General features: G+C 40.4%; 1 protein-coding gene across 2 annotated transcripts in view; it reads left to right on the top strand.

Annotated features, from left to right (window-relative positions):
* The window catches only part of LOC146627064 (thyroid hormone receptor alpha-B-like), a 156,438-nt gene that overhangs the window by 98,646 nt on the left and 31,023 nt on the right, over positions 1 to 26,769 (top strand). For both annotated transcript variants that reach the window (XM_085361580.1, XM_085361582.1), the window contains one exon: positions 14,870 to 15,248. In XM_085361580.1, coding sequence (XP_085217706.1) covers positions 15,193 to 15,248 — 56 coding nt within the window. In that variant the 5' untranslated portion in view covers positions 14,870 to 15,192. The remainder of the gene's footprint in view (positions 1 to 14,869; positions 15,249 to 26,769) is intronic.

Here is a 26,769-nt window from a genome sequence, read left to right as displayed (position 1 = left end):
TACAGTAACACACACATTAATAAATGCACACGCTCACACACTGAAAACAGAATTTGCTGCTCCTCTAGACTAATTATACCACCTGCACACGCCGACACACCACACAGTCACACCTTTTCCTCTCTGGTAGAGTGACGTTTGGCGTGAGAGTGCACGCGCACAGAGGAAACTCTTCTCCAGCATTTCAGTCTTAAAGTTAAACCAGCATTATGCACCTGGTCCCTGCACTGGTGACCACTACGGAAAAAGTTGTTTTATTTTTAAATAGCTAAATAGTGGTCCTCCTAGGACCTGGCGTCCACATATGTGGACATTTTGGGTTGTCTAGACCAATATACTAAATTTTGCTCTACAAGGGCCTGATATCCACTTACGAGGACATTAATACTGCCACTGTTTTATCAAAATTTAAAACGAATATCCTCATATGTGGCTCTCATTTTTCTTAGATCGGGTAAAAAAAAAAAAATCTGGTGATTCTTTGTTTTTACATTGACCGGGTCCCAGTCAGCCCAAATATCAAAGAGAAATTAAAAATGCATGCCGTGGAAGAGTTCGGGTCTTTGGAGGTTAAAGTTTCTTGGTTGCAATGATGCTAGATGTTTCCTAGGGTTTACTTTGAAGCACCGAACTGGACCTCTCAGCTATATTTGAGTTTGAGTTAAGTTTTTTAATATAACTGTCTTACAAATTATGTCTTGCTGTGAGGTGTGGCCCATCCAAGAAGCCTGTGCTGGTGATTGAAGTAGTAGTAATTGCTTTATATATTTCTTAATGCTAAATAACGGCTTTCTGTATCTGTGCAGTGGACCCATACATTTGATGGATGCACCTTTTGTTGTTACCTTAACACTCCACCTTCTTGTCCAAGTATGCTCAGTACACCAAAACGAACAAACAAAAGCGACATAGAAGTAAAATTGCTGAAATCAAGGCTTAAAAAGCAGGATTGCACTAACCAATGGGTGATGTCATGGTCCATCATTTATTTACAGATTATAAAAGAGATAAGGGAGTGTGGGTGGTTGTCAACCACCCATTGTTGCTAATACCCGTTAATTCTTTAACTTTGTTACGGTCCTTGCAGGGTATCCTTCTGAAGTTGCCTGCGTGGGCGTGTCCTCTCTTGCCTTAGGTGCCACCTCTTTCTTTGGTACAGCTGACTCCCATCAGCAATTTAAAGTATTTAAGGGCAGAGAAAGGTGAGCTCGGGTGCCAGGATGCCATGTGAGTGGGTGCAGCTAGTGAGCTGCACTCCTGCTTGGCAGAGAGGAGTGTGTTTGGTTACTAACCACTAACCCTGACTTACTTTTCAGTTTACTGACCGACGCTTGAGTTTTGTTTTGTTTCTTTAAATGGTGATAGCGGCTTGTCTGTCCGTCTCTTTTAGCTGAGTTATTAATAGAAACTTTAATAAAACTCTTTAATTTAACCATTTTGCCTCTCTGTCTCCTTTTTCCGACCCGGACACTTTTTGTTACCTTCCCTAATCGCCTGGACCCTTTTAGGGGAACACAACAAACTTCCAAAAGGAGCTATCCTTCATCCATCTGTCGTGTCCTATTAGCTGTGAGGAAATGAACAAGTGTCAGGAAGTGGAAGTATACTATACAGCCTCCAGTTTCACAGAATGCACTTTTTTAATAAGCTGGAGAAACGGCTGAATGTGTGTTTGTAAGAATGGGTTAGAAAGAGGCTTAGCTTAGCTGCATTGAAAGCGGTGAGCTGCAGGTCGCTGTCTAAAACCTCAGTTGCAAACTTTTGTCGGGAGCTCTGCTGCACTCAGTGGCCCACCTTAAAAAAGAACAAGAAACAACAGCCATTGGTGCAAAAGAGAAAACTCGAAGAGCAAAGAAAGAGAAGCTAGCTGGATTTGTTTTCCAAACTCAGTCACATTCTTGGCAGCACCTGAACTTGTCCTTGCCAAAGGAGGGTGGGAAGAGGAGGGACATGAGGAGAGAGGAGAAAGTGGAAGTAAGAGCAAGAAAGGGCAAATTGTTCTCCGCCTAGTGCATTAAAAGTTAATATGTCAAAAGTACCTGGAGATGTACAGCACTGTGCACTAAAAGTATAGCAAGGGTGCTTTTAAAAATAAGGCACTGGATTGTCTACACGGGGTTTTTCAGGTATTTGGCAGGCTTTGCTCCGTTCTGTGGATTTAGACAGTCTCTTTGTTTAATTGCGGACTGATTCCATGATGGTGAGATTGGGGCTCTGTGAAAGCCTCAGCATCAGATTGCCACAGTCAACTCACCTTCCTCCATGCAAACTACAAGTAACCACAGCAGAGCAACCAAAGCAATTAGAAGGAGGCTGCCAGCAACCACTACACACTTGCCTTGGGGGTCTCTGACCAGTCTGTAGGCCTGGTTCAGGAGCTTAAGCAACTGATTTTACAGCAGCTGACATACACATTTTTCACGGTAAGTGTCGAGGGGTCAACAGCTGGTCTCTAGGCATATATGACCTGGGCCTTACTCATGCTGCACTTTAATCTTTGGCCTCAGTTTAGATCTGTATGCAAACACAAGGGTTACTTTAGTTGCAGTACAGTACCTTTAGGCCTGCTGACCATCCTATGTTTACTTTTTTAGGATTAACACAGACCTGTTGGAGAGAGTTCATTTTAATCCAGCTTTGCCCTTTTGTTTTGTTTTTTTACAAGCCTGTTCTGTGTGCATTTATTTTTACTTTTGTCTTTAAAAAGTACCACTGCAATAAAGCTGCCTTTAAAGCGTTTAAAACATAGATTTAACTGTGATGGGAAACAGTAAAGAAAACCATGTTAATAAACTTGCCAGGATCAACATATTCAAATGTAATATTATTGTTTCTTTGGACTCTGAGAACTTATTATAAGCAATTATTTACCTGTCTCAAAGGCTAATTGATTCATCTGTTGAATGATAGAATTAAATGACACGTTTATTGGCAATAAAAAAAAACAGCTTCATAGCTGTTTTTTTTTTAACCTTTATTGATTATTTTTAACGTTAACTGACGCACAAATCAAGATCAGAACAGACGGCATAGCAGAAAGACACAAAGGAAGGACACAAAACGTCTGTTGTTTTTACTTGAGCCTCGTTAAGATTTATGGGCTGTCTGCTTTAATGGGACAATAAAATGTTAAGAATAGGAGACTTTGTACTGTTGGGAGCGACGAAGGGGAGGCTGGCAGCATCATTAGCGACTTGGCCGTGCCCTGCTAGTATTCAAATGTCTCATGTAAATTTATGTCTTCCATTGGTCTTCAGTTTCGGTGCCAGGCGCCAGCGTGATCTGCTGTGGTGTGCCGCTGGGCTTCCCTTTAAACAGCTACTGCTGACATGCCGCTGAGCAAGGCAGCTGACCTTTAACTGTCCACAGTTTGTTTGAACACTGTAATTGGGCGGCTACTGAGGTCGAATGTGTGCTCAGACTCCTTAATCTGGGTAAACAAAGGTTTTAAAGTATTTCCAGCATGCCTGTCTGTATGTGAACTGGCTCTGCTGACTTCTCTCTGCTCGCTTGCCTGTTTCAGCAAGACCAAGCAGCATCCTCGTGGGCTGAAAAAATGAATCCGATGTTAAAGTGCAGTGCTTCTTATGTCCACTTGAAGCTGGCTCCATAATGCGAGTCAGTTCACACAGGCTCTCATATTAGTGTGTCCAACACTAAATTTCTCCTTCACAACAACCATGCAACTTTTTCATTAGAAGTCTCCTCTGTAAGAAATCCTTGTTAGGGGCCACGATAGGTGACAGGTGGATGCAAATACAGGAGCCATCTGGCTTCACCTCACATAATTAGAGAGTCTGAAATGAACAGCTAGCGCGTGCTTGTGGTGTGCTGCCTGCCTTTTGACGCATTTGTGAGGTAATGAGCTGACAAAATATTATGGCCTGCTGTGCGTTTAATTGCATTAAAACCCCACCCAAGAAGTCTGTTCTTGAGTTTGGGGAAGTTCTGGTGTTTTATTCATCGTTTATTTATCACTAATTACCACAACTTAGTGTGTGTGTCTGTTATGAATGTATCCATGCAGTTTGTGGATGAACCTTACTCACCAAGTTCTGTTAGTTAGTCCCTTCATCTAAATATGGTCAGTTTTGACTACAACAACACCAAAGGTAGTATTAATTAGGATCAATAAGGGCTTCAAAATGTTTAAGTCTGTGAGTTCACAGTAGTTATGTCCTTTTTTTTGTTTGGAGTCGTTTTTTTTATGCCTTTTTTGGTAACATGTCTTCTTGATGATTGAATAGCAAAATAAACAGCGGTTCTGCTTTCCTGTGAGTGCTGTTCTACCAGCTTTATCGTCGCCACGATCGTCAGTGAGAGTGGCATGTTCAAAGTATATGGTAAGGACAGATGGTGAAGAGGCGACGAAAAAAATTGCAAGGGCATAAAATTAAGAAAAAAGAAGAGATGACAGAGATAGTTAATGCAAGGATTAAGAGAAATAGCAGTGGTGGTTGGGGGGCAATATGCAAAACTTGCAGTATGCATACTTAAAGACAAGTGCATGCAAACTGAATGAGAATGCACTGCAGTTATACAAGAGGAGAAACTCTTTTCAGGGTTTTTTGGAAAACTGGGGGATTTAGCATGTGTTGTGTATCAAAGCGTTTGATATACAAGCAGTGAGACGAGGGCTCTTTTGGAAATGAAACCCTGTTGTTACGAACCAAGCAAAGAACATGTGTCACATTTTAAAAAAATCCAGTGTTTGTTTGCTTGACATCTGAATTAAGGATACATGAGGCAAACCAAGCGCACCTAATTACACCCGAACGCTCGCTGTCAAAGTACGTCAGAGTTCGAACTGTTTGTAACGAGAGATTCCTACATGCTGTTTTTCTTTAAGAGTTTCCTGCGGCGCCTGTCGCAAGCTGCTGACTGAGTTGTTATTGCTTCCACCAACGTAAATAAATGGATGTATGCACTTTCTGAGTAGTTTCTGTATTTGTCCTTTACCTGACGAGCATGAAACCTTGAATTCCCATCTGTGTATACACGTGGATGTTGAACATTAACATTTTTTGTGTATGCAGACATCTGTGATTGTATATACTCGCAACCACAAGGTCACGCTTAGAAGAATGGCCGCAACAGACATAATTTTGTTGCTTCGCCGTGATCTATTAGCGCATATTGATAATTCCCTGGCAGTAATTGGCCTGGAGAGAGACCAAGCATGAAATATGATGTCTTTGCCTTTGACTACTTTTAACCCTGAGGTACTAACACCTCCTTCCTCCTCCCCTTTTCTACCACTGTTTGCTCTATGATCGGACTGCATCAACAACTTTGCCCTGCCCCTTCTCCATTACTTAACCACTAATTGCCCCGGCAACCCTTGGGATTCGGGAGCACTGACCCCAACGTCTGCTGTCATGGTGTGAATTTTAATAAGGGCTCTCTTCAGGAGCTCAAGAGGCTAGGCATGCATGCACCATCATCCTCCACTGCATTAACACTGGCATTTACATTATAACTGCTGCAACTACAGGGAAAGACATGTTTATGCTTTGTTTTTAATGTGTGCTTATTTCACCTCAACTAATTTCATATTTTAAATGAAAAGACATGTGTATAAACTTTTGTACATGAATATCTGTACTAGTAGGGCCTTTAGCAAGCACCATGTAGGCTTGACTGCAATCCTTATGATTTAATTAGCTCTAAATCAAAATGCTCGGGCAACACATAAGGGTGCATATTTTCTCCTAATTAGACACTGGACATTTCGACATTTAAATAGACACGTAATTGGGGTGGGGGCATATTTTTAGACTTGCTCCGAAGCGTCATTAGGGTTGTCAATCTTAGCCTTGAACTGGTTTTTAGAGGTTACAAACTGCATGCAGAACCATCGAGAACGTGTAACCAAACAGATTTACTGCAGGTTCTAGATTTGCTGAGATAGAACAGTAATGAGGGTGTGTACAAAATTGCTTGCAAAGTTCCTGATGCATTCCTGAGTCATGTGCACAGGTAAATTTACTTCTAACTGACATGCATGTGTGTGTTAGTGGATCTGACCCATAAACTGAGGTGTGCTGCTTCATAGTGACGATTGGTCAAGATTTACAGGCTTCACTTAGTAATCTACTAGGTTAAGGGTCAATTTTCAGCATGCAAACGTGTGAAAAACACATGATAAGACAGTGAAGGTGCTCTGGTGGTTTTGTCTCTATTGCAGATGTGCAGTTGTGGTAAACAAAGAAAGAGAAGTTTCCTTTAATTATGTGAAATAATGAGGGTGTAAACATTGATATAAAAGGGCATCAATTTCATGGATATTTGCTCAATGCGTCCATTAAATGAACAGTTTTCAATGTCATATTCTGCTAATGAATGAATGGATTAATAATAGGCCAACGGTTTAATTCAAAGATTTGTTTTCTGCAACAATCCAGACTTCATGATCTTTAGCGCAGACGTGCTCGACTGCAGTTTGTCCTCTTTCGTGTACAAACAAAGTCGCATAAATCCTGCGTTTGCGCGCGAAACATTTTTACGAAGTGTTTGTAAATGAGGCCTGTCATCGCCTTTTCGCCTGGGATACCACAAACAACGCAGTCGCTTCATCGACAAACATTCATCAGACCACTCGAGCTGGTTTTACGATCGCATCGGTCATGCGAGGGTTTAAAAATATTGTTCGTTGACAGTATAACGGAAGACCTTGAGTGACACGAGACGTGCATGTCAGATGTGGCAAATCAGTTTCTCATTGATGGTTTAGAAGCTGGAAGTTTGCAATTAGACATCTGCATGTCAAAGCTGCACGACAGCTTATTCTCACATGAACTGACTGCCAGCTGATGTAGAGATAAAAAAGAAATGTCCTTTTATTTTATTTCAACCACTTATTTTCTTTTGATTTTCCCCAAATCGATACATATTAACAATATCCACATTCTCCATTGTCATCCACCTTCATTTCCTCTGTTTTTCAAGAGCAGAGGTACCTTGATTTTTCTTTAATTTTCTCGTTTTTCTTTCTTTTTTCTGGCCTGAAACGGCATAGAAAGAGTCATGTTTAATTAATTCTGCTTCTCCAGGCATCAACATGCATTCGCTAGTTATTCTTTTGATGCATTTTAAAGCATGCAATTAAAGGTGAACCCTGTTTGAGGGGAAAACGCCAGCGTTTGCAGGTCCAATTAAAATTTTGAGGCCGTACTGGAAAGTGTGCTAGTCAAGGTAGATGAAGCTGAGATGTGTGAGTTTTAAAGAGTGTGGGTGGCTGTGCGTGCTTCCTAGAATTCCTTGAACCTAAATTTTGGAAGTCTTTTTCACATAAAATGTCATCGCATCAATATTTGATGAATGCACAGTCATCAGGATCTTTATGAATGTGTCATCTTGTCCATCAGAAAACAGGATCTAAAGAATGTTATGAGTGTTGTAAATCACTTGGAGCAAATGTAGCTGCATGCTCTGCATGCATGCATGCAAAATTAATGTCGAAATCTTTGAAAACTAAACTTTGGGATACTGGTTTGTCAATAAACTTCTGCTGCGTTACTTTATACCGTACTTGTGACAAAGTTTTTATACTGTGACTGCTGCTGCTGCAGGCTCTTCTTCCAGAAATCTCATGCGGTAATGCTATCTTATGATAACACTGGCATCATGGTACAACGATTCAACAATACTGGACACATTGACAAGACAATCTATGACACATCATGATGTCTGTTTAACTAAAGGTAACTGGATTCTGGTTTCTGTGTCAGTGTGCCTATCATTATCATTGTTTAAAGGTGTTGGTTGAAATTGTTTGCTTTATGATTAGTGCACCGATTTCCCCGTGAGATTCTTCCTCATCACTGCAAGTCGATGTAATTGACACCACAAGGAGTCATGAATGAATGAATCTGGGGCACATTCAGTGTGAAAACAGTAAGATAAGATAAGATAAGATAGAACTTTATTAATCCCTCGGGTGGGTTCCTCTGGGAAATTCGATTTCCAAAAAAGCACAGCACCGACAGAAGTTACAGAGTTATACACACACACATATATATATAAATACAGAGACAATATAAATAAAATATACGAAGGGGATAAATAGAATAAATAGGAATAAAAATAAAAATATAAGTGAATTGCACATTTCAAGTATTGAGTCTATTGCACCGTTGACTATTTACAAAAGTATTGCACAAAAGGTATTGCACAGTGAGGTGAAGAGGCACTACAGCTTAGTTGTTCCCTCCTTTGTCCTCCTGTTTCCCCTCCCTCTCCCCTCCAGAGAGGAGTTAAACAGTCTGATGCAACAGTTTGCTACAGTTTTAAGGTTGAATAACTCACTGAAAAGGTGTGCATCAGTAGGCAGTGAGCATTAGTTTTCTCCTTTTTTTTGTTCTGTTTTTGGGTGTGAAAATCATGCCTATGTATACGTTAGAGAGCATTTACTATGTTTTGGCAGGCTAAATGGATGGACACTGGTGAAGTTCAAAATGTTGTATGAGGTGTTTTGATGCGTTTCAATAGCTGCAGTGACCGCTATAGGGGGACTTTATGATATAAAGTGGATTAGTGTGTAATGGACAACCAATGAATGTTAGAGGTGATTCTCTTCCCTATACTCTGTCTCTTGGCTGACCTTTACTGTTAAATAAAGACAAGAATGCTCAAATTTGGCACAGTTTTCATTCACTTTCAGTACACCAGGGGGATTAGCCTGGAGAAGGCTCCACGAGAGACGTTGGTGGCCTATTTTCAAATCAAGGAGTAAGGTTATTGTGGGTTTTTTTTGTATGTACAGTAGTGGTAGTAGTAGCTTGGTTTCAACGAAACTTAATTCTTTCATGAAAATTCTTTCTTTTCACATTTTATAAGTGGTCAGAAACTTGTAAATAACTCATGAAAGAATAAAGTTACGTTGAAACCACACCATTGTTTTTCTTGTGACATTACCAATAAGTTTGATGTGTCGCATGACCCTCTTCCTATTGAAAAAACAAAAGCTGTATCCAAGATGGCCGACTTCTAAATGGCCACCATGGTCACCACCCATCTTGAGGAGTTTGCCCCCTCACATACGTATACTAATGTGCCACAAACAGGACTTTAATATCACCAACCATTCCCATGTTATTACGGTGTATCCATATAAATGGCCCACCCTGTATGTTCATGTTCAAAATACCCGAATGAGAGCTTTGACAAGCTCTACCTCGTCCTGTTATTTGTCTTCGAGCTCACATATAAGTAGGTTTGTTTTGTCTTCATTCCAGCTTTCATCAGCTTTACTTCCACTCTCCATGTACTGTATATATTATCCCCAACTTTTTTTCTTGGCTCTTAGTCTTTCACTTTGCCCCCTTTCATCTTCCCTGTTTCATGCTGTCTTTCCATAGCTCAAGTATGCAATGTACACATTACTGGCCCTAGACCACTTAAAATATATTTTCATGCCCTGACCTTGGATATAGGGAATATTTATACAAGCATAACTTCCTGAATTGGATCAAGGACGAATGAGAGCAAACAAGGACGAATGAGAGCAAACAAGGACACAGTTAAGATGAAACAGGTGAACGTTATAGCTTGTGGACAGGGGGAGATAAGTTTTATTGCAAAGTCTAATGCGATGTCACTTTTTGACAAAGACTTATAGAACATTTCTACAGTCACACATACACACACACACACATATATATATATATATATATATATATATATATATGGGGATGTTCTAAGTGTGGTAGGGTAGCAGATACAGCCTCACAAGTACTTAACAAGCTCGAGGCTCAATCCTATCTGTGATCATGATACCGTGTGCCACTTTGTGTTGCATAAACTCACAGGTAGTGAGTTTATAGAAGAGAGAAGTTGTGGAAGAGTTTGTCAAACATGGTGCCGAGTTTGGACGATCTGTTTAATGACTCAACAGTCTTTGTAGTAACATGAATTAAAGTTAATGCCTGTTATAAATCAATACAAAGGTTAGGGAGCTCTCTGGGTGGAATTCAGAATTTACTGTATGTCCTTTTAAAGGTTGAACGCTTTAAAGAAGCCTGGTCAATAGCAGAGATCAGTAAACAGCCCGTGTTTTTTGATTTAACACTAAAGGAGTGTTTTTAGAGTAACTGTTTTTAAACGGTGTGAAAACAGAAAAAATTCACCACCATCAAAGTTTTTGGAAGCCCATTTTTGGTAGGACCATAAATGGTATGAAAAATAGACTTAGACTTTGGCTTCACTTTTCAGATTCAATGTGGAAGTGTGTTAAACCTGCAGTCTTTTTAATGGCCAACAGGGGACAAGTGCTGCAAAAAGTCATGTAGCCAGTATTTGCAACCAGTGACTGCACTCGACTACTACTGATCCACGCTGCACAGGACCCAGCTAGTGAGCCCACTGAGGCCCAGGCTTGTGTAGCTCTTTGGGGCTGAGCTCGGTTGGGCCTAGCCCCATGGGCTCATGCCTTGTTGCAAAAGTTGCTGGAAGTAGCCAAGGAGAGGAGACTCTACCCCTGTGATCTGGACTCTGGAGAAAATTGATGGAAACACTTGAACATTAAAAAACTGACAGTCTTTAGTTTTAGGACTAAAAACTGGAAGAAACTCCAGCAGTGAAGTCCAGGCCTCCAGTGCGGGAAATCTTACAATTTAGAACAAATTAGAAAAAAACATGCACTAGCACTTCCCTATAACTCGCTGTTGGCAAACACAATACAGTGAGGAAATGTAGAGAAAAAATGAAGAGGATGTAAAAAGGTTCACAACGAAGTAAAAGTTGACAAAGAGCAGTGCCTCTGCAATTAGCGATGCTAAAGCAAGCAGAAGAAAAGCTCGGATGGCACATAGTTCCAGGGCAACCACCCCAGTGGGTACTTACCCTCTTATAGTTGCCAAAGCTTTTTAGTCCAAAAGAAGCTGTTGTAACTCCTAACCAGAGGCTTGAAGCACTATTTCTACAAATATACCCCGAAACTAAACCTGCAGCATCATTATAATTTACAGTTCCCTAGAGCCTCGCTGTTTATAGATACAGTGAAGAAAATGGAAAGGAATAGGGTCCAGTTCTAAAAAGACTTGTCTTGCTCTAATAGCATATGGTACTTGGATGTAATTTCAGTTCCTAATCAGACAATACTCTGCTTTCAGATTTTGAGCTCATTGTTCCAGTGTGATAAACGACTTATTGTTTGTGTTACAGACACATACTGAGGTTAATGCCACTTGTAGTGGTGATCTGTTGATGTTGATAGAGAGTAGAGCTATGATAAAGCACACTCCATTTATATTTGATATGCAGTTTATATCACTCCTGTCCTATATCAATATCACGCCACAGTTTGCCCTGTTGGTTTCAGCCTTGTAGACTACTCCGCTCAGTGTGTGTGCGTGTGTTTTATCTTTAAGTGTCTTTAAGTGCCTACTTCATGCCTAATGTTTAGTCTTTGTGGGGTTCTTGATTAAGGTTGTTTTGTTTAACAGATGTTTATTAAAATTTTTAGCTGATGATTGTACAATGTTTGCAATGTTAATAAAACCAGTTTTATTATTCTCACATACAACTCTGCATTCAGAAATTTATCGGTGGTTGGTAAGGGCCCAATAATGCAAAGTCCAGCAGCAATCCATTTGAATCACAATCAGAATACTTTATTGATCCCTGGGGGAAATTATTTTTCGTTACATATATATAGGTGAGCACGGTGCCACGGTGGTTAGCACTGTTGCCGCACAGCAAGAAGGTCCTGAGTTCAATTCCAACATCAGGCCGGGGTCTTTCTGTGTGGAGTTTGCATGTTCTCCCCGTGTTTGCGTGGGTTCCCTCCGGGTACTCTGGCTTCCTCCCACCGTCCAAAGACATGCAGCTTGTGGGAATAGGTTAATTGGAAAATCCAAATTGCCATTAGGTGTGAATGTGCGAGTGAATGTGAGTGCGAATGGTTGTCTGTCCCTGTGTGTTGGCCCTGCGACAGACTGGCGACCTGTCCAGGGTGTACCCCGCCTCTCGCCCTATGACAGCTGGGATAGGCTCCAGTACCCCCCGCGACCCTGAAAAGGATAAGCGGAAGCGAATGGATGGATGGATGGGTGGATGGGCATCAACACACATACTGCACATTTGTCAGCTGCACATCCATGATGTGAATCTCCTGTGTCTCCATTGGACAACAACCATGGCACATCCAAAGTCACCTAAATCACCTTTTTTCCCTGAATTCTGATGCTCTGTTTGCTGCCATGTGTCTGGCTTATTAGATATTTGCATTAACAAACAGATTAAATGGATAGTGAGTAGATGCACCGTATATAGTGTTGTGGAAGTTTTCCATTAAATAAAGCCTGCAGACGAGCGGTGAGCGGTAGCTAACATTCTTTAATCACAAAGAAAGAACAGAAAAACCTGAGCTTGGTGGAGAGCCTGCATGACCGCGGGGCAGACGGCCAGCAGAGTCTCCCGAGCCTAACATGGCTCTCAGTTAAATACCTTCTTCAGGAACAAAAGGCAGTACACAGCTGTTTCACACCTTAAGGTTCACACTCCCTTGCTACCTCAGAGAAGAGTCCGTCAGAGAAGATACAAAAGATTCTTCCTGTGAAGTTGTCTGCTTCCCCCAACTTCCTTACTAGACCCCCACCATTTGTCTTACTGTATGAGTGTGAGACATGTTAAAATCCACTGGCACCAAGGCATCATACAATAAAATAATGTTATTAATACATAATTAAAAGAAATTCCTATACAATCAGCAGACAGATGGAGCAGTGGGCCTGCATATATACACCTCTGCAAACATAAGGAAAGAGGAGATGGAGGAGATATTTACTTACCTATGTCGAAAATTGCATCTTTATATATTAGAAGAACATAGAAGTCATTTAACTTTATTTGCATGCACTGATAAATGATGTAGCCTACCTTCATTAGTGGTCATGCTTTTACAGATGAACATTGGTCTTTAAATTATTTTTAAGTGGAGGAAAATGGATTGATATGCAAAATGATTTAAAGAAATCTTGGTGCACCACCACACATTTGGATTTTATCTTGCACTCTTACTGTTTTCAGCAACCATCGGTCTGATATTATCAGATTCAGGGTTTCACAATCAGTCACCTTCTGCTAATATGGCCACAAAATAACTGATAAAAGCCTCATTTTCCTGTTTAGAAAGGTTGTTTTTAAAACAGTATTGCACACAGCATATTCTCTATGTTAGTAATACTAATTTGGTCTCATTTGTGGCCATTCTTGTGCTCTGTGTGTGCTCTGTTGTTAGAAAGCTATCGAATGAAGGGTTAGCAAAGGAAAGAAAGAAGCCTTCCTTTAACAACAGAGGGAGGAGGGCAGGGGTTAAAGGATCAAGATCCTCTTAGTACTTACACAAACACACATACCCTTTCACGGATTCAGCTGCTAATCTTAAAACTACTTAACCCTTTGCAAGAGGTGACGTTCTCTAAGCAGTTTTCCAGGAACTAGTAATGGCACCAGTAACAGCTGAACGTGACAGAGTTTCTGACCTTCAGACCAACTTATCCAGCTTTAACTTTGTGTGTGAATGGGAAAAAAATCTATTTGCTTCTGCATGCATGAGTAAAAGCCTCTATTTCTTATGTCCAAGGGTCATGTAATGGTAGATGGAGTATGAGTCTCAGTGGATTTGACAGCTTAACTCAGTGGTCACAACATGTGGTGAAGTACTTGTTTGGTTGTAGTATGGCCACATCCTTGGTGAAACAAATTCAGAAGACTTTTTTTGATCGTTCGTGGCACAAGACCTCAAACCTGGCTATTTTTTAGCTTTTTCTTGCCTGTAGACTCGGTCTGGTGTCCCGTTCTGACTTTATCAGTTGTCTGCATTCATGCAGATCATACATTCAGATGGGTAGTTAAATAATGCCCACTGGGAGGGAGCGCCAAGATAACAACGTGCACCAAAATGCCTTATGTGTGGGATAATTGTAGCTAAACTATGAAGTAGTCTGGGTTCAGTTCCAAGCTCCTACAATTTGCATGTCCTAGGGCAAAGGCGCTTACCCAACTGCTCTTTGTGGTTAGGCCACTGCCTTGTATGACTTTCTATGACTTGCTGCCATTGCTGTTTGTGTGTTTTGTTTTTTTTTTTGTACGTGACTGACAGGCAAATTGTAAAGCACGTTGGGTAGAAGTGTTGTATAAATGCTTTCTGTTTCAAAGCAACATGTCAGGTCTCGGATCAAGTTTGTGTCTCAGGTTTTGAGATGGGTTGGGTTTTACAGAGTTGAGGTCTGATTTCTGTGTCTACCTTGGTTCCTAGTGATTCAAATCTTGGGATCATTCTCTCCGACACATTTTTATAGAGCATTGTAGTGAAAAAAGTAACCTTGACTCTGTGACTGCAGCTTCTCTGATATGAACACTTCCAGATTTCTCCAGCCTGCTGTCACAGGAAACTCACTGTCAGTTTGGACTCTTAGGACTAAAATGAGTGTTGTGGTGTTGTGTGGAATGTCTTGTTGTCTTTGAAAAGGTTGTTTCGAGAACAACCAGGTCTTCAGTGGCTGTCTTTGTAGCAACTTTATTCTGTTGCTGTCCACCGAAACTACAACTACTTTAACTACCTTCATTCAGAGTTAAGCCATAATTCCTCCATAATTAGTGACGTGGTTGCTGCGTTCTCTAAGTGCGTTCTATCTAACATTCACACACATTCATCAGAGAGCAACTTGGGGTTATTATCTTGCCCAAGGACAGTCTAAACTTCAATCTATGCCTGATATTTCAATGTGGTTTCTATTTTTCCAGTGTATTAATCATTAAGTGATCATTATTGTCCTGATAGATGGGAGCTTTAGTCGTGCACATATTCCCATTGTTTCATATCTGGAGACTTTTTAATCTGAGTGTGACCTTTGTTCTCTTCCAGCCTGGATCCCAGTCCTGCCACTGCGTTCCTGAGACTGTCATCCACCTCCAGCCCTGGCCTCAAGGCCAGCTGATATACCCGAGGAACCTACATCATCTTTCATATTTTCCAGCATCACCCTGAGCAACAACACACCGGGTGCACTCCTTTTGGAGAAACGCCCAAAACCCACCTTCCGAGGACACCAGGGACCGGCCCCTAGGGACTGGCCCCTGTTATGTTTTGTTGACCGACTCGTCCCAACCGGCGAATGACAAGTGTGCATCCGAGGGTGGGGCTTGCCTCAGTCTCTCATGATTGGCTGCTGGATGGAATTAAGGTGAATGGAACACATGCCCAAGGAGCAGGACTCTAACCCATCAGAGGGAGAAGAGAAACAGTGAGTTTGAATTATGTATTTATTGTTTAACGTTAACACAGTTTAATGCCTCAGAAGCAAATTTTGAAATTTTGAAATGGCATCGTTGTTTCATAATGGCTGTTAAAAGTAAGCAGTAGTCGTACCAGTTCCTTTATAGCCATCCCATCTCCTTCTCTACCTTTAGCTTTCCTACTGTAGGTTGTATCTTTACTGAAGCAGCCATGATTTTTTTCTTAGTGCTGTAGAAAAGAGGTTTTCTGATAAGGCAGTATTCATTTTTCAAGATAAGCTAAGCATCGTCGTGTTCTCTTTTTTTCCTCCGTACCACTCGCCCCTCTCTCCCTCTTGCCCTTTCCCTCTTGTCTGAATTGTTTCTGAGAAACTAGACCTTCAGCTGCTCCTGACCCTGACGTCCGCGCCCTCGCTCAGCTTCTTCAGACTGAGTCAGTCTAGCCTAAATGCAAACAAACATGGCGCTTTTTAAGCCCCTTCTCATTAATGAAAACATAATATTAGTGGAATGGACTGTTTTCTCATACTGCTAGAGGAAGGGGCCCCTCTGTATGGAAGAGGCCTCTGGGTAAAGGAAATAGTTATCGCTGTATATCAGGCTGCTTTGGGTTTGAAACAAGTCTTTAATTAGAAAGCACCACGATTTCCTTTCATTTGAACTGTGAAATGTCGAAGGTAAAGACACGTCGCCTTCACAGTTATTTGAAGGTGTAATGACAGGTTGGTTTTGTGGTTTCACAAAATAAGTGTTGAAAGCTTCATGAAAGCTTCTGTTTAATCACATCAGGTCTTTATTTTATAGTATTTGTTGTTGCCCATAAGTTCTTAAATGAGCAATTTTAACACAACAGAAATCTGTTTCACCCTTAAATCAAGTATACGTGTTTCTCCTCTGGCATGAATCTAGTGGAAACTAGCTGGTGGTCAGAATCTTAAGAAGTACACTATAGCAACACCTCTTTCCACAAATCATGACCTAGATATGTGTGTGCAGTTTCATGTCGGAACTGTCTGACTACATCCGCCAATTAAAGCGTGCAGCCAGCTAATTACAGCTCAGCTGAGTGGGTTCCCATTAGGTCCTACATAACCTGCTCACAGTCCTGTTGTATTTGAACAGATGGATTAATAGCACTTTCAGCTTTTGGTTGCTCCCTTTTGGGCTCACCACAGTAGATCATCTACCTTCAACGAGTATCTTCTTCTGTCACACCACTTCTCTGCATGTCCTACATTTGATTTTCAGGGTGAACTCTAACTTATTACAATAAAAAATGTATATATTTTGGATAAAACTGTCACAAAAACATGAAATGTTTGGATTAAATCATGCCGAAAAAGACCCTTCCTTACAGGTTTGTCGTCTTGTTGTCTTAAATGAGTAGTTGTATTTACACCATGTGGTATATACCATTTACAGGCTGAGCAGTCAGAGGATAAAGCGAGCATTTGAAGGCAGTACTGGACACCGGCATTAACATGCAGTGTTTGAATTTAACACCGGAACGTTTTCAGTCTTTCGTCTCCGCAGTCAAATTTATGTAAAATGTAAGGTCATGTTTTACACCCTTTTTGGCTCCTACCTCAAAGCACACTGTGTTCTGTTGATCTTATGTGCTGCACAATAATGTTTAACATTTAGTATTTACTTTTTTTGAGATTAGGGTTGTATCGCCTGTGAGGTACAGTCTTGTCTTTGCACTCGGCTGAATAGGCTTGTTTTTATTGTGGGGTTTCAGTGAGCTAGCCAGAGTATGCTTAGTAGATATACTAACTCCAGAAATGTTTCATTTAGTTGCATTTATTTTTGAGTAAAGCTGGTGGGATTTATCGCAGTGGGATTATTCGATCCATGACACCATAACAGGGAAAAGGTGTGTTTGCTCAGCCAAGGTCAAAACATGGTGATATAAATAAGCACAACAGGAGCAGAGATTTGTTTTTAATTTATTCCAACACAGTTAAAAATCATATATATGTAAAAGGCAAAAACTGGATCCTTTAATTTTAAGTTAAAATTCTTTATTTATGCAGATCTGTAGTTGCATAAAAATGATTTTAATGACGTGTGTGTCAGTCCTTCTCTAATATAACACACCAGTTACCCTGGTCATGGTAGCTGCTCTGTACCTTGACTCCATCCACCTGGCTGCACAGCTGTTCCAGCTCCCCCTGGTGGAAGACATGATAATAGCGGTGAAAGACGGCGGTTAGATGGCTCTCAGACTCTGATTTCAGATGAGAACTCGAGGTCTGAGTGGTGCCACTCGGACTGGGCTTAGAGCCTGGGCTGTGAGTGGCGTCATCAGTGTCAAGTCTTAATCCAGGAGACATACTTGCATCAAAACCTGGACTGAGACCAGGGTTACTGTCAGTTCTGGTTTGGTTAGTTAAAACCTTTTTAGACTTCTCCTTTCTTTTATTCCTTTTCACACCATCTCCTGACTCTTCCTCCCCTGGTTTTTTCCCCTCTTTCAGATGCCAGGGAACTAAAAGGTCCTGGGTGTTAAAGGCTGTGCGGTTTGTGTGCACACTAAGCTTGCCATCAGTCACTTTGCCAACAGGTTCGTAGCCTTCTTCTAAATGTCCGCTATTCTGGATAGCCGATTTCCCATGAGGCTCCCGTCTGTCTTCGGATGTGTTTTTAGTAAGGTTTTCCTTCCCATTATGCTCTTTGTTGTGGTCTTTGAGGTACTTAGACCTCTGCTTGTTGTACTCTTGTTCAAAAGCCCAAACATAGATGAGTGCATGACCTCCAGGCTTTAGAAGTCTCACCAACTCTCTCATAGCTGCTAGCCGCCGCTCCTACAACACACACACATTAAAAAAATTAATTAAAGACAGAATCACATGCAACTCACTGCATGTGAATCATTGTCAATAAGAAAAAAAAAAAGAGAGGAGGAAAAAAAAAAAAAAAAAAAAAAGTTACCGTGTGGAGGGACTGACTGCCTGTTCTGCACCGTCAGAGGCCGACGGATTCCTAAGATAACACGGACACCTGTCAGGAGATTAACAGCTCTGCTGCCGGGGGAAACAGAAAGTCGGCGTGGCAGAAGACATCTTGCTTCATTTCACATGTGCGGGTGTAATAACTGAGTGTATCTCTGTTTACACCTGTACCTGCTGGCTGCAGTACTCTGCACGTTAAAAGGACGATGAATTAAGCTCCCGAGGCTACAGACTGGAGTGGTTTCTGCTTAGAGTGGATATCACTAGTGCGCTCAGCATGACAGTGGATTTTATTAAATTTCTACCCCTCCCTTCTGCGTGTTGTCAACCAGTTGTTGTGATCTGATCCGGTCCTTTAAAGTGGTGTTTTGGATACCAGAAGGCAGACGGAGAATACGCCCTCCTCCTAAAGATTGATTGATACATCGTCAGCCTTGTTCAGCTGATTTTTGTTTTCTTTTTTTTTTCTATAAATAAATCCATACAAATATACATTCTATGCACTAAATTTCATTCTCGGCACTCGCTTTTGATGCTGTTTTGCTTCGTGCTCCTATTAACATATTAAGATGCACAAATTGCTGCACATGTCGGATTCTTCCTTGCATCACTCCTCTGAACATGTCACCATAGCTGACGCAAGACTGCTTGCACTGTGTTGCATTAACAGTGGTAAAGGCTTACACCATACAAGTGTTGTGTAGTCTCTTGTATCCAGGAAACTTTGTTCACGAGGCGCGAGGCCTGTTTTTATCCTTTGCACTTATGTGAGATCCTCCCATCCATCATGCACGAGAGACGATCACAGCTCAGCTGGTGGTGCTTGTCTGCATGTGGAATCGTTGGCTTTCTCTGTGTACAATAAGTATTAAGTGCTCCTCTCAACTGTAAATAACATAAGATGGCTCGCAGTAATTGTGTCGTGCTGTTGGATTTGTGTCAGGGAACGCACTTAAGCCTCAAACAGACCTGCTGTTCTTAATTTCTACACGTAGAGACAAATGGAGGACGCCTGTCCTGCAAAGGAAAACAATGACATTGACACACATGGAGAATATGTGCTCTTTCTCCAAATCATATGCCGTATGTAAACCTAGAGATGGACTTAACGACTGTCAGGCCGATTATGAATGCAGTTTGGAGGTGCTGGCTGATGAGGACCAGTCCCACCAGATCAGTTCCAGTTGGGCTCAGCTGGTGTTTACATTCAGCAGATAACGCCGTGCAGTGTGTGCGGCGTGTAAAGATTCTAGTCTGAATTCTTCGGAACAGTCACTGCCAGACGTTCTCATTCAGATATTTTTTTAAACCTTGTTTAAAATTTGTAACTGACAGCCGCGATTTATGGCGTCACTGTTGCTTGGAAGATGCAAAACAAACACGAGAAGAGGAATGGCGGGCGAAAAAGTTTGTGACATAGAAGTATCCCTGCAGAGCGTCCCCTCCTTGGATGGTCTCGCACATTTTGATGACGCTATATACAAGCCGCACAGTGTTATGGTAAAAATAAAACCAGCTGTGATTGTTTGGCTCTCTGCGCTGCACAATTTCTTTGTTTGTTTGTTTCGTTTTTGCACACTACGTTTTATTCCAATTGTCACTTATTTGAAAAAGTGGGACGATCCTCATCGAAGCACGTGATTTTTATTTCCAGTTATGTCTGCTCTCTTGCATCTGAACGTAGTGCATAAAATGTCCAGTCATGGGACATTTAACTGAAAGATGAAGGTGAAAAACTGGGGATAGGAGCAAGAGTGAAAGGGAAGGTTTACAAGATGAGACTTGCTATGATGTATGGTTTGGAGACAGTGGCACTGACAAAAAGATGGTGGAGCTGAAGATGAAATGATTATCAGTTAGTCTGAAAGAGACAGTTCAGGCAGAGCAGTTTGGAGACAAAGTTAGCGAGACAAGGCTGACATGTTGAGAGGAGAGAGAGTGGATATACTGGACCAAGGATGTTGATGATGGAGCTGCCAGGCAGGAGGAAAACAGGGAGCAGAATGATATTATCAGCCATTAAGTGCAGTGCATAGTGGACTGCTTTAAGGGACTTCATGGTTATGCATTGATTGCAAAGCTTTGCAGACAGTCGTCTACATGTTGTAGCTGTTTCCTGTCGCCCCCACCCTCAAACCGGGCACGGCTGCCCCTCCCCGCGGCTGCTCCTGCTGGGAAGGAAAATGGTTTGATTGTTGGGGTTTTCTCCAGAACACTGCAGGGTCTTTATCATATAGTATAAAGCGCCTTGAGGTGATTGTTGGTGTTATTTAGATAAATAAACCTGAAGTGAATTTTTACGCCATCTGTGTCACTCAATCTGCATATTTTGATCTTCAAGCATGTTTTGTGCTTCTTTTTCTTTATGCACTCAAAAAAAAAAATCTGCCCAAATTTCTGACTTGAATGTAAAATTTTCCCTGTAATTTTGTTACATAAGTAAAATTGTTACATTTGATTGAATCTGGTGAAGTACAATGTACTTGAATGAGCCTTTGATTGAAGGTGAAGAACGAGTGAAGGTTTGTTTCCTCACTGCCAAAGTCTCTGTGTTGGTCAGATTTTCCCACAACAGTGTCTTTGGTGGAACTGAGCACATAAACAACATTCAGCTTTTCCTTCCCCCTATACATGAGGATGTCCTGCTGTGCCCACGTTAAAAGCATTGTTATTCGCTCTCTTCCTATGGATTTTACGACTATTACTTCCTGTTCCCTTGTTTGTGGATGCAGAGTGTAGTGGTTTACACATTTGCCTAACCAAGCAAAAGATCCCCAGTTTGATCCCATGAGGAGATACAGATCCTTGTGGGGGTTGTGTCAGGAAGAGCATCCAGTGTAAAAATCTGCCAAATGTTTTTGACACTGTAGGCGACCTGTGGTGAATAGGGGATTAGCTGAAATAGCTTTAAACGTCCCCTTCCTTTGTTCGTTGGGGACTTAAAAATGTATTTTGATCATCCTCGTTTGTTTGAGATCAGTGTGACCTGCAGTCTACCATCTTTTAAAGCTCTTAAACCAGAGTTTATTTCACAATTACCCCTAATGTGAGAGGCGGGTACCCATTAAGGCCAGGTGGGTGGGTGTCAATCTGTGAGTCAGTCGGCGTAAACCTCAGACTAATTGACTGAAACACTGTCAGGTTTTATTTCTGCATTTGTGAAAGAAAAGTCCCCCTGCAGGATCTCAGTGATACTTTAAAGAGCTGTGAACATTTCACGGCAGAACTGCATTTGTGTTGTTCGATTTGGGTTATAAATTTGAGTTATTATATCATGATCACAGAAATAACAGCAAATACATGCTGCAGATCTCTTTGGTGTGGTTACGTGTAAAACAAGTGCTTCATACTGGCAAAAGCACTGGGATTTCTCTCTCATGATCATGTAAAGGGAGTTGTCTTGCTTTCACTCTGTGGCATACTACATCCCCTTCTTCCTCAGCCTGTAATTTAGAGAGTGGCGGGAACAAAGTGTCCATTAGCTCTGGATGTATAGGACGGGGCAGACGCAGCTGTTGGCCCGCAGCATGTAAGCACAACAATAGGCGACTGTGGCCCTCTAAACATAGGACAGGGGCCTCTTTCAGTGTTTGTTATGGATATAATTCTCCAGGCTATTTTGAGCATCTTTGTGTTGTTCTGTCTAAGATGCACGAGCTTCAGAGCAGACAGTTTCCGTTCACCTAGATTAAAAAAGGCAACAAACTCTAGCCAATCACAGGCAGAGTATCGGCAGAATGTAGATAAGTGTGAAAAAGGAAGAGTGAGCGTGGTTAGGAGGGTAAAAATATTACAAATATGTATTGATTACATAAAGAAAAACTTTAACTGAGGTTACAACATACAAAAGTTATGAAAAGCTGTGTGTGTGTAATGCCACGGCTGTGGCTCAGGAGGTGGCGCAGGTCATCTCCTAATTGGAATGTCAGCGGTTTGATCCCATCTCTCCTAGATACTAGATACCATCCTTGGGTTGTCCCTGATGCATCCGTCACTGTGAATTTTAGGTTTAAAAAAAGCTTGTGTGAGCGAATGAGGCTTGTAGTAGGAAAGCGCTTTGAGTGCTCTGTTAGTAGGACCGATTATCTACAGAGCGCCTGCAGAGCTCTATAAATAAATATTTGCTGGCCTTTAGCAGCATAACACAAGGTTGATTCAGGGTCACCTGATCCAGTTCAAACTGTAAGCAAACTGTAAGCTGTACAATACCAACTGTCCAATAAAGCAATATAGTAGGAAACAGAAATATATGGACTGTCCATGGATAACAAAAGGTCTGCAAAATGCATGTATAAAGAAAAATGCTCTATACAGAGAGTTCTTAAGAACGAGAACTAAAGATGCTGAAATCAGATACAAAAGATATAAAAATAGGTTAACTAATATACTTAGATTTAGTAAAAAGGAATACTATAAGAAGCAATTAGATATAAATAGAAATAATAATAAAAGATTATGGGAAATCCTGAACAGTGTTATAAAATGTGGGACTGGACAAAAGAACTATCCCAAGTATTTCATTTGTAATGACCATGAAGAATACAATATGGATGTTGTGGCAAATAGTCTCAATGAATGCTTTGTAACTGCTGGACCAAATTTAGCAAGAACAATCACTCATCCTGGGAAAGCACAGGAAAAACCCGATACACTGATTGACAGAAATCCATATTCTATGTTTCTCACAGCCGTTGATGAAAATGAAGTTCTTGAAATTGTCAAAAAATGTAAAAATCACAAATCTTTGGATTGTAATGATATTGATATGATAGTGGTTAAAAGAGTCATTGAGGCTATTATAAAACCATTTACATACATCTGTAATTTATCATTTCAAACTGGTCGATTTCCAGACAGAATGAAAATAGCAAAAGTTATACCTCTATACAAATCTGGAAACAAACACCATTTCACAAACTACAGGCCTGTCTCTTTACTACCTCAATTCTCAAAAGTTCTTGAAAAACTGTTTAAAAACAGACTGGAAAAATTTATAGATAAACATAAACTACTCACTGAGAGTCAGTACGGATTCAGATCAAGCAGATCAACATCATCGGCACTATTAGATTCAATAGAATACATCACAAATTCCATAGACAAAAAGCAATATGTGGCTGGGTTATTCATAGACTTGACAAAGGCATTTGACACTATAGATCATGATATATTAATAAGAAAACTGGAACGTTATGGTGTCAGAGGGGTAGTTTTAGATTGGGTCCGGAGTTATTTAAGTGACAGAAAGCAGTTTGTGAAAATAAATGGTGGTTGCTCCTTATGTATGGACATTGCTTGTGGTGTACCCCAAGGGTCAGTTTTGGGTCCAAAATTCTTCAACTTGTACATTAACGACATCTGTAAAGTGTCCAAAGTATTAAAAATGGTTCTCTTTGCTGACGATACAAACATTTTTTGCTCTGGTGATGATCTGCAGAATTTATTGGAGGATATGACTAATGAAATAAGTAAAGTGAAGTTCTGGCTTGATAAAAACAAATTATCATTAAATTTGAATAAATCTAAACTTATGTTATTTGGAAATAGTAGTTTAAATACAAATGCAAAGATTCAAATAAATGGTGTTGATATTGAAAGAGTCAGTGAAAATAAATTTCTGGGGGTAATAATAGATGAAAAACTTAACTGGAGAGCTCACGTAAGATATATTCATTCCAAAGTATCACGAAGCATTGCAGTACTAAACAAGGCAAAACAGGTATTCGACAGAACATCACTTCATATTCTCTACTGTTCACTGGTTTCACCATACTTAAGCTATTGTGCAGAGGTCTGGGGCAATAACTATAAAACCACATTACATTCACTTTTTACTCTTCAAAAGAAAGCAATTCGAATCATCCACAATGCAGGTTATAGGGAACATACAAACTCACTATTTTTGCAGTCTGAAATATTGAAAATTGACGATATAGTGAAATTCCAAACAGCACAAATTCTATTCAAAGCAAAAAATAAAGAACTGCCAGGTAATATTCAGAGTATGTTTTTTTTGAAAGAAGGAAGTTATAATTTAAGGGGTTTTTGTAACTTCAAAACAATGAAGGTACGTACTACAAGAAAAGGCTTTTGTGTTTCTGTTCAAGGAGTGAAACTATGGAACAAACTGAATATGGAATTAAAGCAATGTCCAAACATAAAACTGTTCAAAAAGAGTTATAAAAATATGATCTTCTCGATCTATAAAGAAAAGGAAAATATTTAAATTAAGTGAATGTCTCTATTTAAAAACAAACAAACAAAAAATTCATGATGTGATATTATAGTATATAGTATATCAGAAATCTGTTCACTATTTTTATTACAAATTATATCAGTAAGGAAGCTGACTAAATATTCACTGATAATTTATGGGACAGGGGTGGGATTAAATAAGTGTATACTTCTTCCCACTCCCTTTCAACATGTAAATTAATCAGAATGTTTTTTTGTATGTAATTTGTATAGTATATTTTTTTTCTCTCATTTCTTTTCTAAATGTACTTGTATATTGTTCACATCTTGAAATAAATTACCAATCAATCAATCAATCAATCAAAGAGCAAAGTTTAAATGTAGAGAGGTTTTCACGTCTTTGTCCTGCAGCCAAACTGGGAGCTGGTTCCACGGGAGAGGAGACTGATGGCTCATTGTGACATGTTGCATCATTAACATGGTCTAGAGTGCCAGATGTGCATTAATCCGCAGCCAAATATAGTCAACAACAAATGCTCTCACCAGCTGTTTTAGCTCCTTTTATAAATGCTATGTCTCTAATGAGGGGAGGATTTAAGGCCTGAATGTCATTAACAGCTAGAGTATTCAGAGATTGTCTGTCTTTTTACGGGGGGAAATATATATTTACCCTTAATGATCTACACTGTAGTTCCCTGTGACTGGTGTTGGCTGCTTTTTATGTAGTGTATCTATATCTTTATTATTAAGTCCTCCAGTGTCAGTTACCTGACAGACCAGTAATACCTGTGTCGCGCTCACTGTCAGAGTCACAAGTGGAGAAGCTGACTGTATAAGAGGAGCCTGGGTGGTACCAAGTTCCATGGATAGGAATAAAAGGGAGGGAGCGGCAGAGAGTATCCATGTGGGTCAGCAGGCTAAACATAGCACGAGTGGACGAGATATCAGTGTGAAGGAGAGTGGGAAAAACAGACAGTGTCCATGCATGAGGGCCGTGCACATCTTTAGCTGCGGCTTTAACTAGAACTGTACCTCAGCCATGCATATTTTACATTCCCACTGCTACATCAGGTCAGCACTATGTGTTTTGTTTGTGTCATCCTTTTGGCTCAAACTCTTGTTTCTTCTCTTGTGTATTTGTTTTTGGACCGCGCGGCCACATTCGGCACACATGTCGAGCCGCAAGGAATTCATCTGCTGCTCTTGAACGCCAGTTTAGGTTTTATACTGTTTACTGCGGAGAATGTAGAGTATGTGCATTGAGTTTTCCGAGAGGCACAGTCTACAGGACTCGCACATTTAGAACTGTGTTGCAATCTGTATCTCGCCGCGGAGCAAGACCTGGGAATTGAACTTACTTTGGTATGCTCGTATAGCACACGCTGTCCTGCCTCAACCTGCAGAGACTCAGATTCCATCAACATATATTCAGTTTAAACCCATGAACAGAAGGTCTTCTATGTGCTAAGTGACCAACGTCTTCCTCAACTGTGCAATACAATTTTTTTATATATATATATATATATATATATATATATATATATATATATATATAAAACAAATCTACTTTTCTGTTTGTTTGTAGCAACAAAACATCATAACAGATGAAGATGCAACATGCCACTGTGAATCTAAACAGCCGTAAAAGCTTTCAGACTAAACCACTTTTTAAAATACAGTCATTTTATGCCATTATGTTATGTATTATACAGCTATTTTATTTTTCAGGGTCACTCGTCACAATGTCTGTCTTTTTTTAATGAGAGCTCTTTGAACAAAGAACACCTCTGAGGTTACTGCATAGACTGTATATAAAAGGCAGAGATAGGCAATGTAATATGACTCATTAGCTTCTGGATTCCCATATTAAAGCCTTGATTTTAGGCATTGCCATCTGGTAATAAGTTCTAAGTTGTGGTACCACAATGTGGATGTGACATCATGACTACATTTGAAGTTAGGGTGGGTTATAGCCTATTTTATCATGGCTTTAGCTGATGCTAATAGCATGCTTTTTACTGTGGCTAAAAACCTCTCTTGCATATTTGTAGAAACTCACTCTGTTGGTTACGTAATTCTTATTTTGATTTAATACAAAGTTTGTTTCTCTGCACTTGCGGCTGCTGTTGATCCTCATCTTCTCGCTGTTTTTCAAGTGGTCCACGTTAGCTAGCTAAGGCTAGCTGGCTGCTCTGGTCACAAAGGCCTAGAGACCAGTTAGCAACCACCGGTTGCTAGGGAAAAGTATTTCCTTTTTTCCTGTCACTAGTTAAAATTGGTCAGAAAGAGCTGTTGTTTCTGTGTTTTTGTTATTATTTTGTTATAATTTTCAGTGAATCACTAGTCATTACTCTGCCATTTGTTGCATCATTCATCAGAG

The sequence above is a fragment of the Diplotaxodon limnothrissa genome, linkage group LG8 (genome assembly GCF_057381915.1).
Source record: "Diplotaxodon limnothrissa isolate DT_005_m linkage group LG8, D_limnothrissa_male_GT1.1, whole genome shotgun sequence".
In the NCBI taxonomy this organism is placed as follows: Eukaryota; Metazoa; Chordata; class Actinopteri; order Cichliformes; family Cichlidae; genus Diplotaxodon; species Diplotaxodon limnothrissa.
Note: the sequence above shows the minus strand (reverse complement) of the source record. Positions and strands in the feature narration are given on the sequence as shown.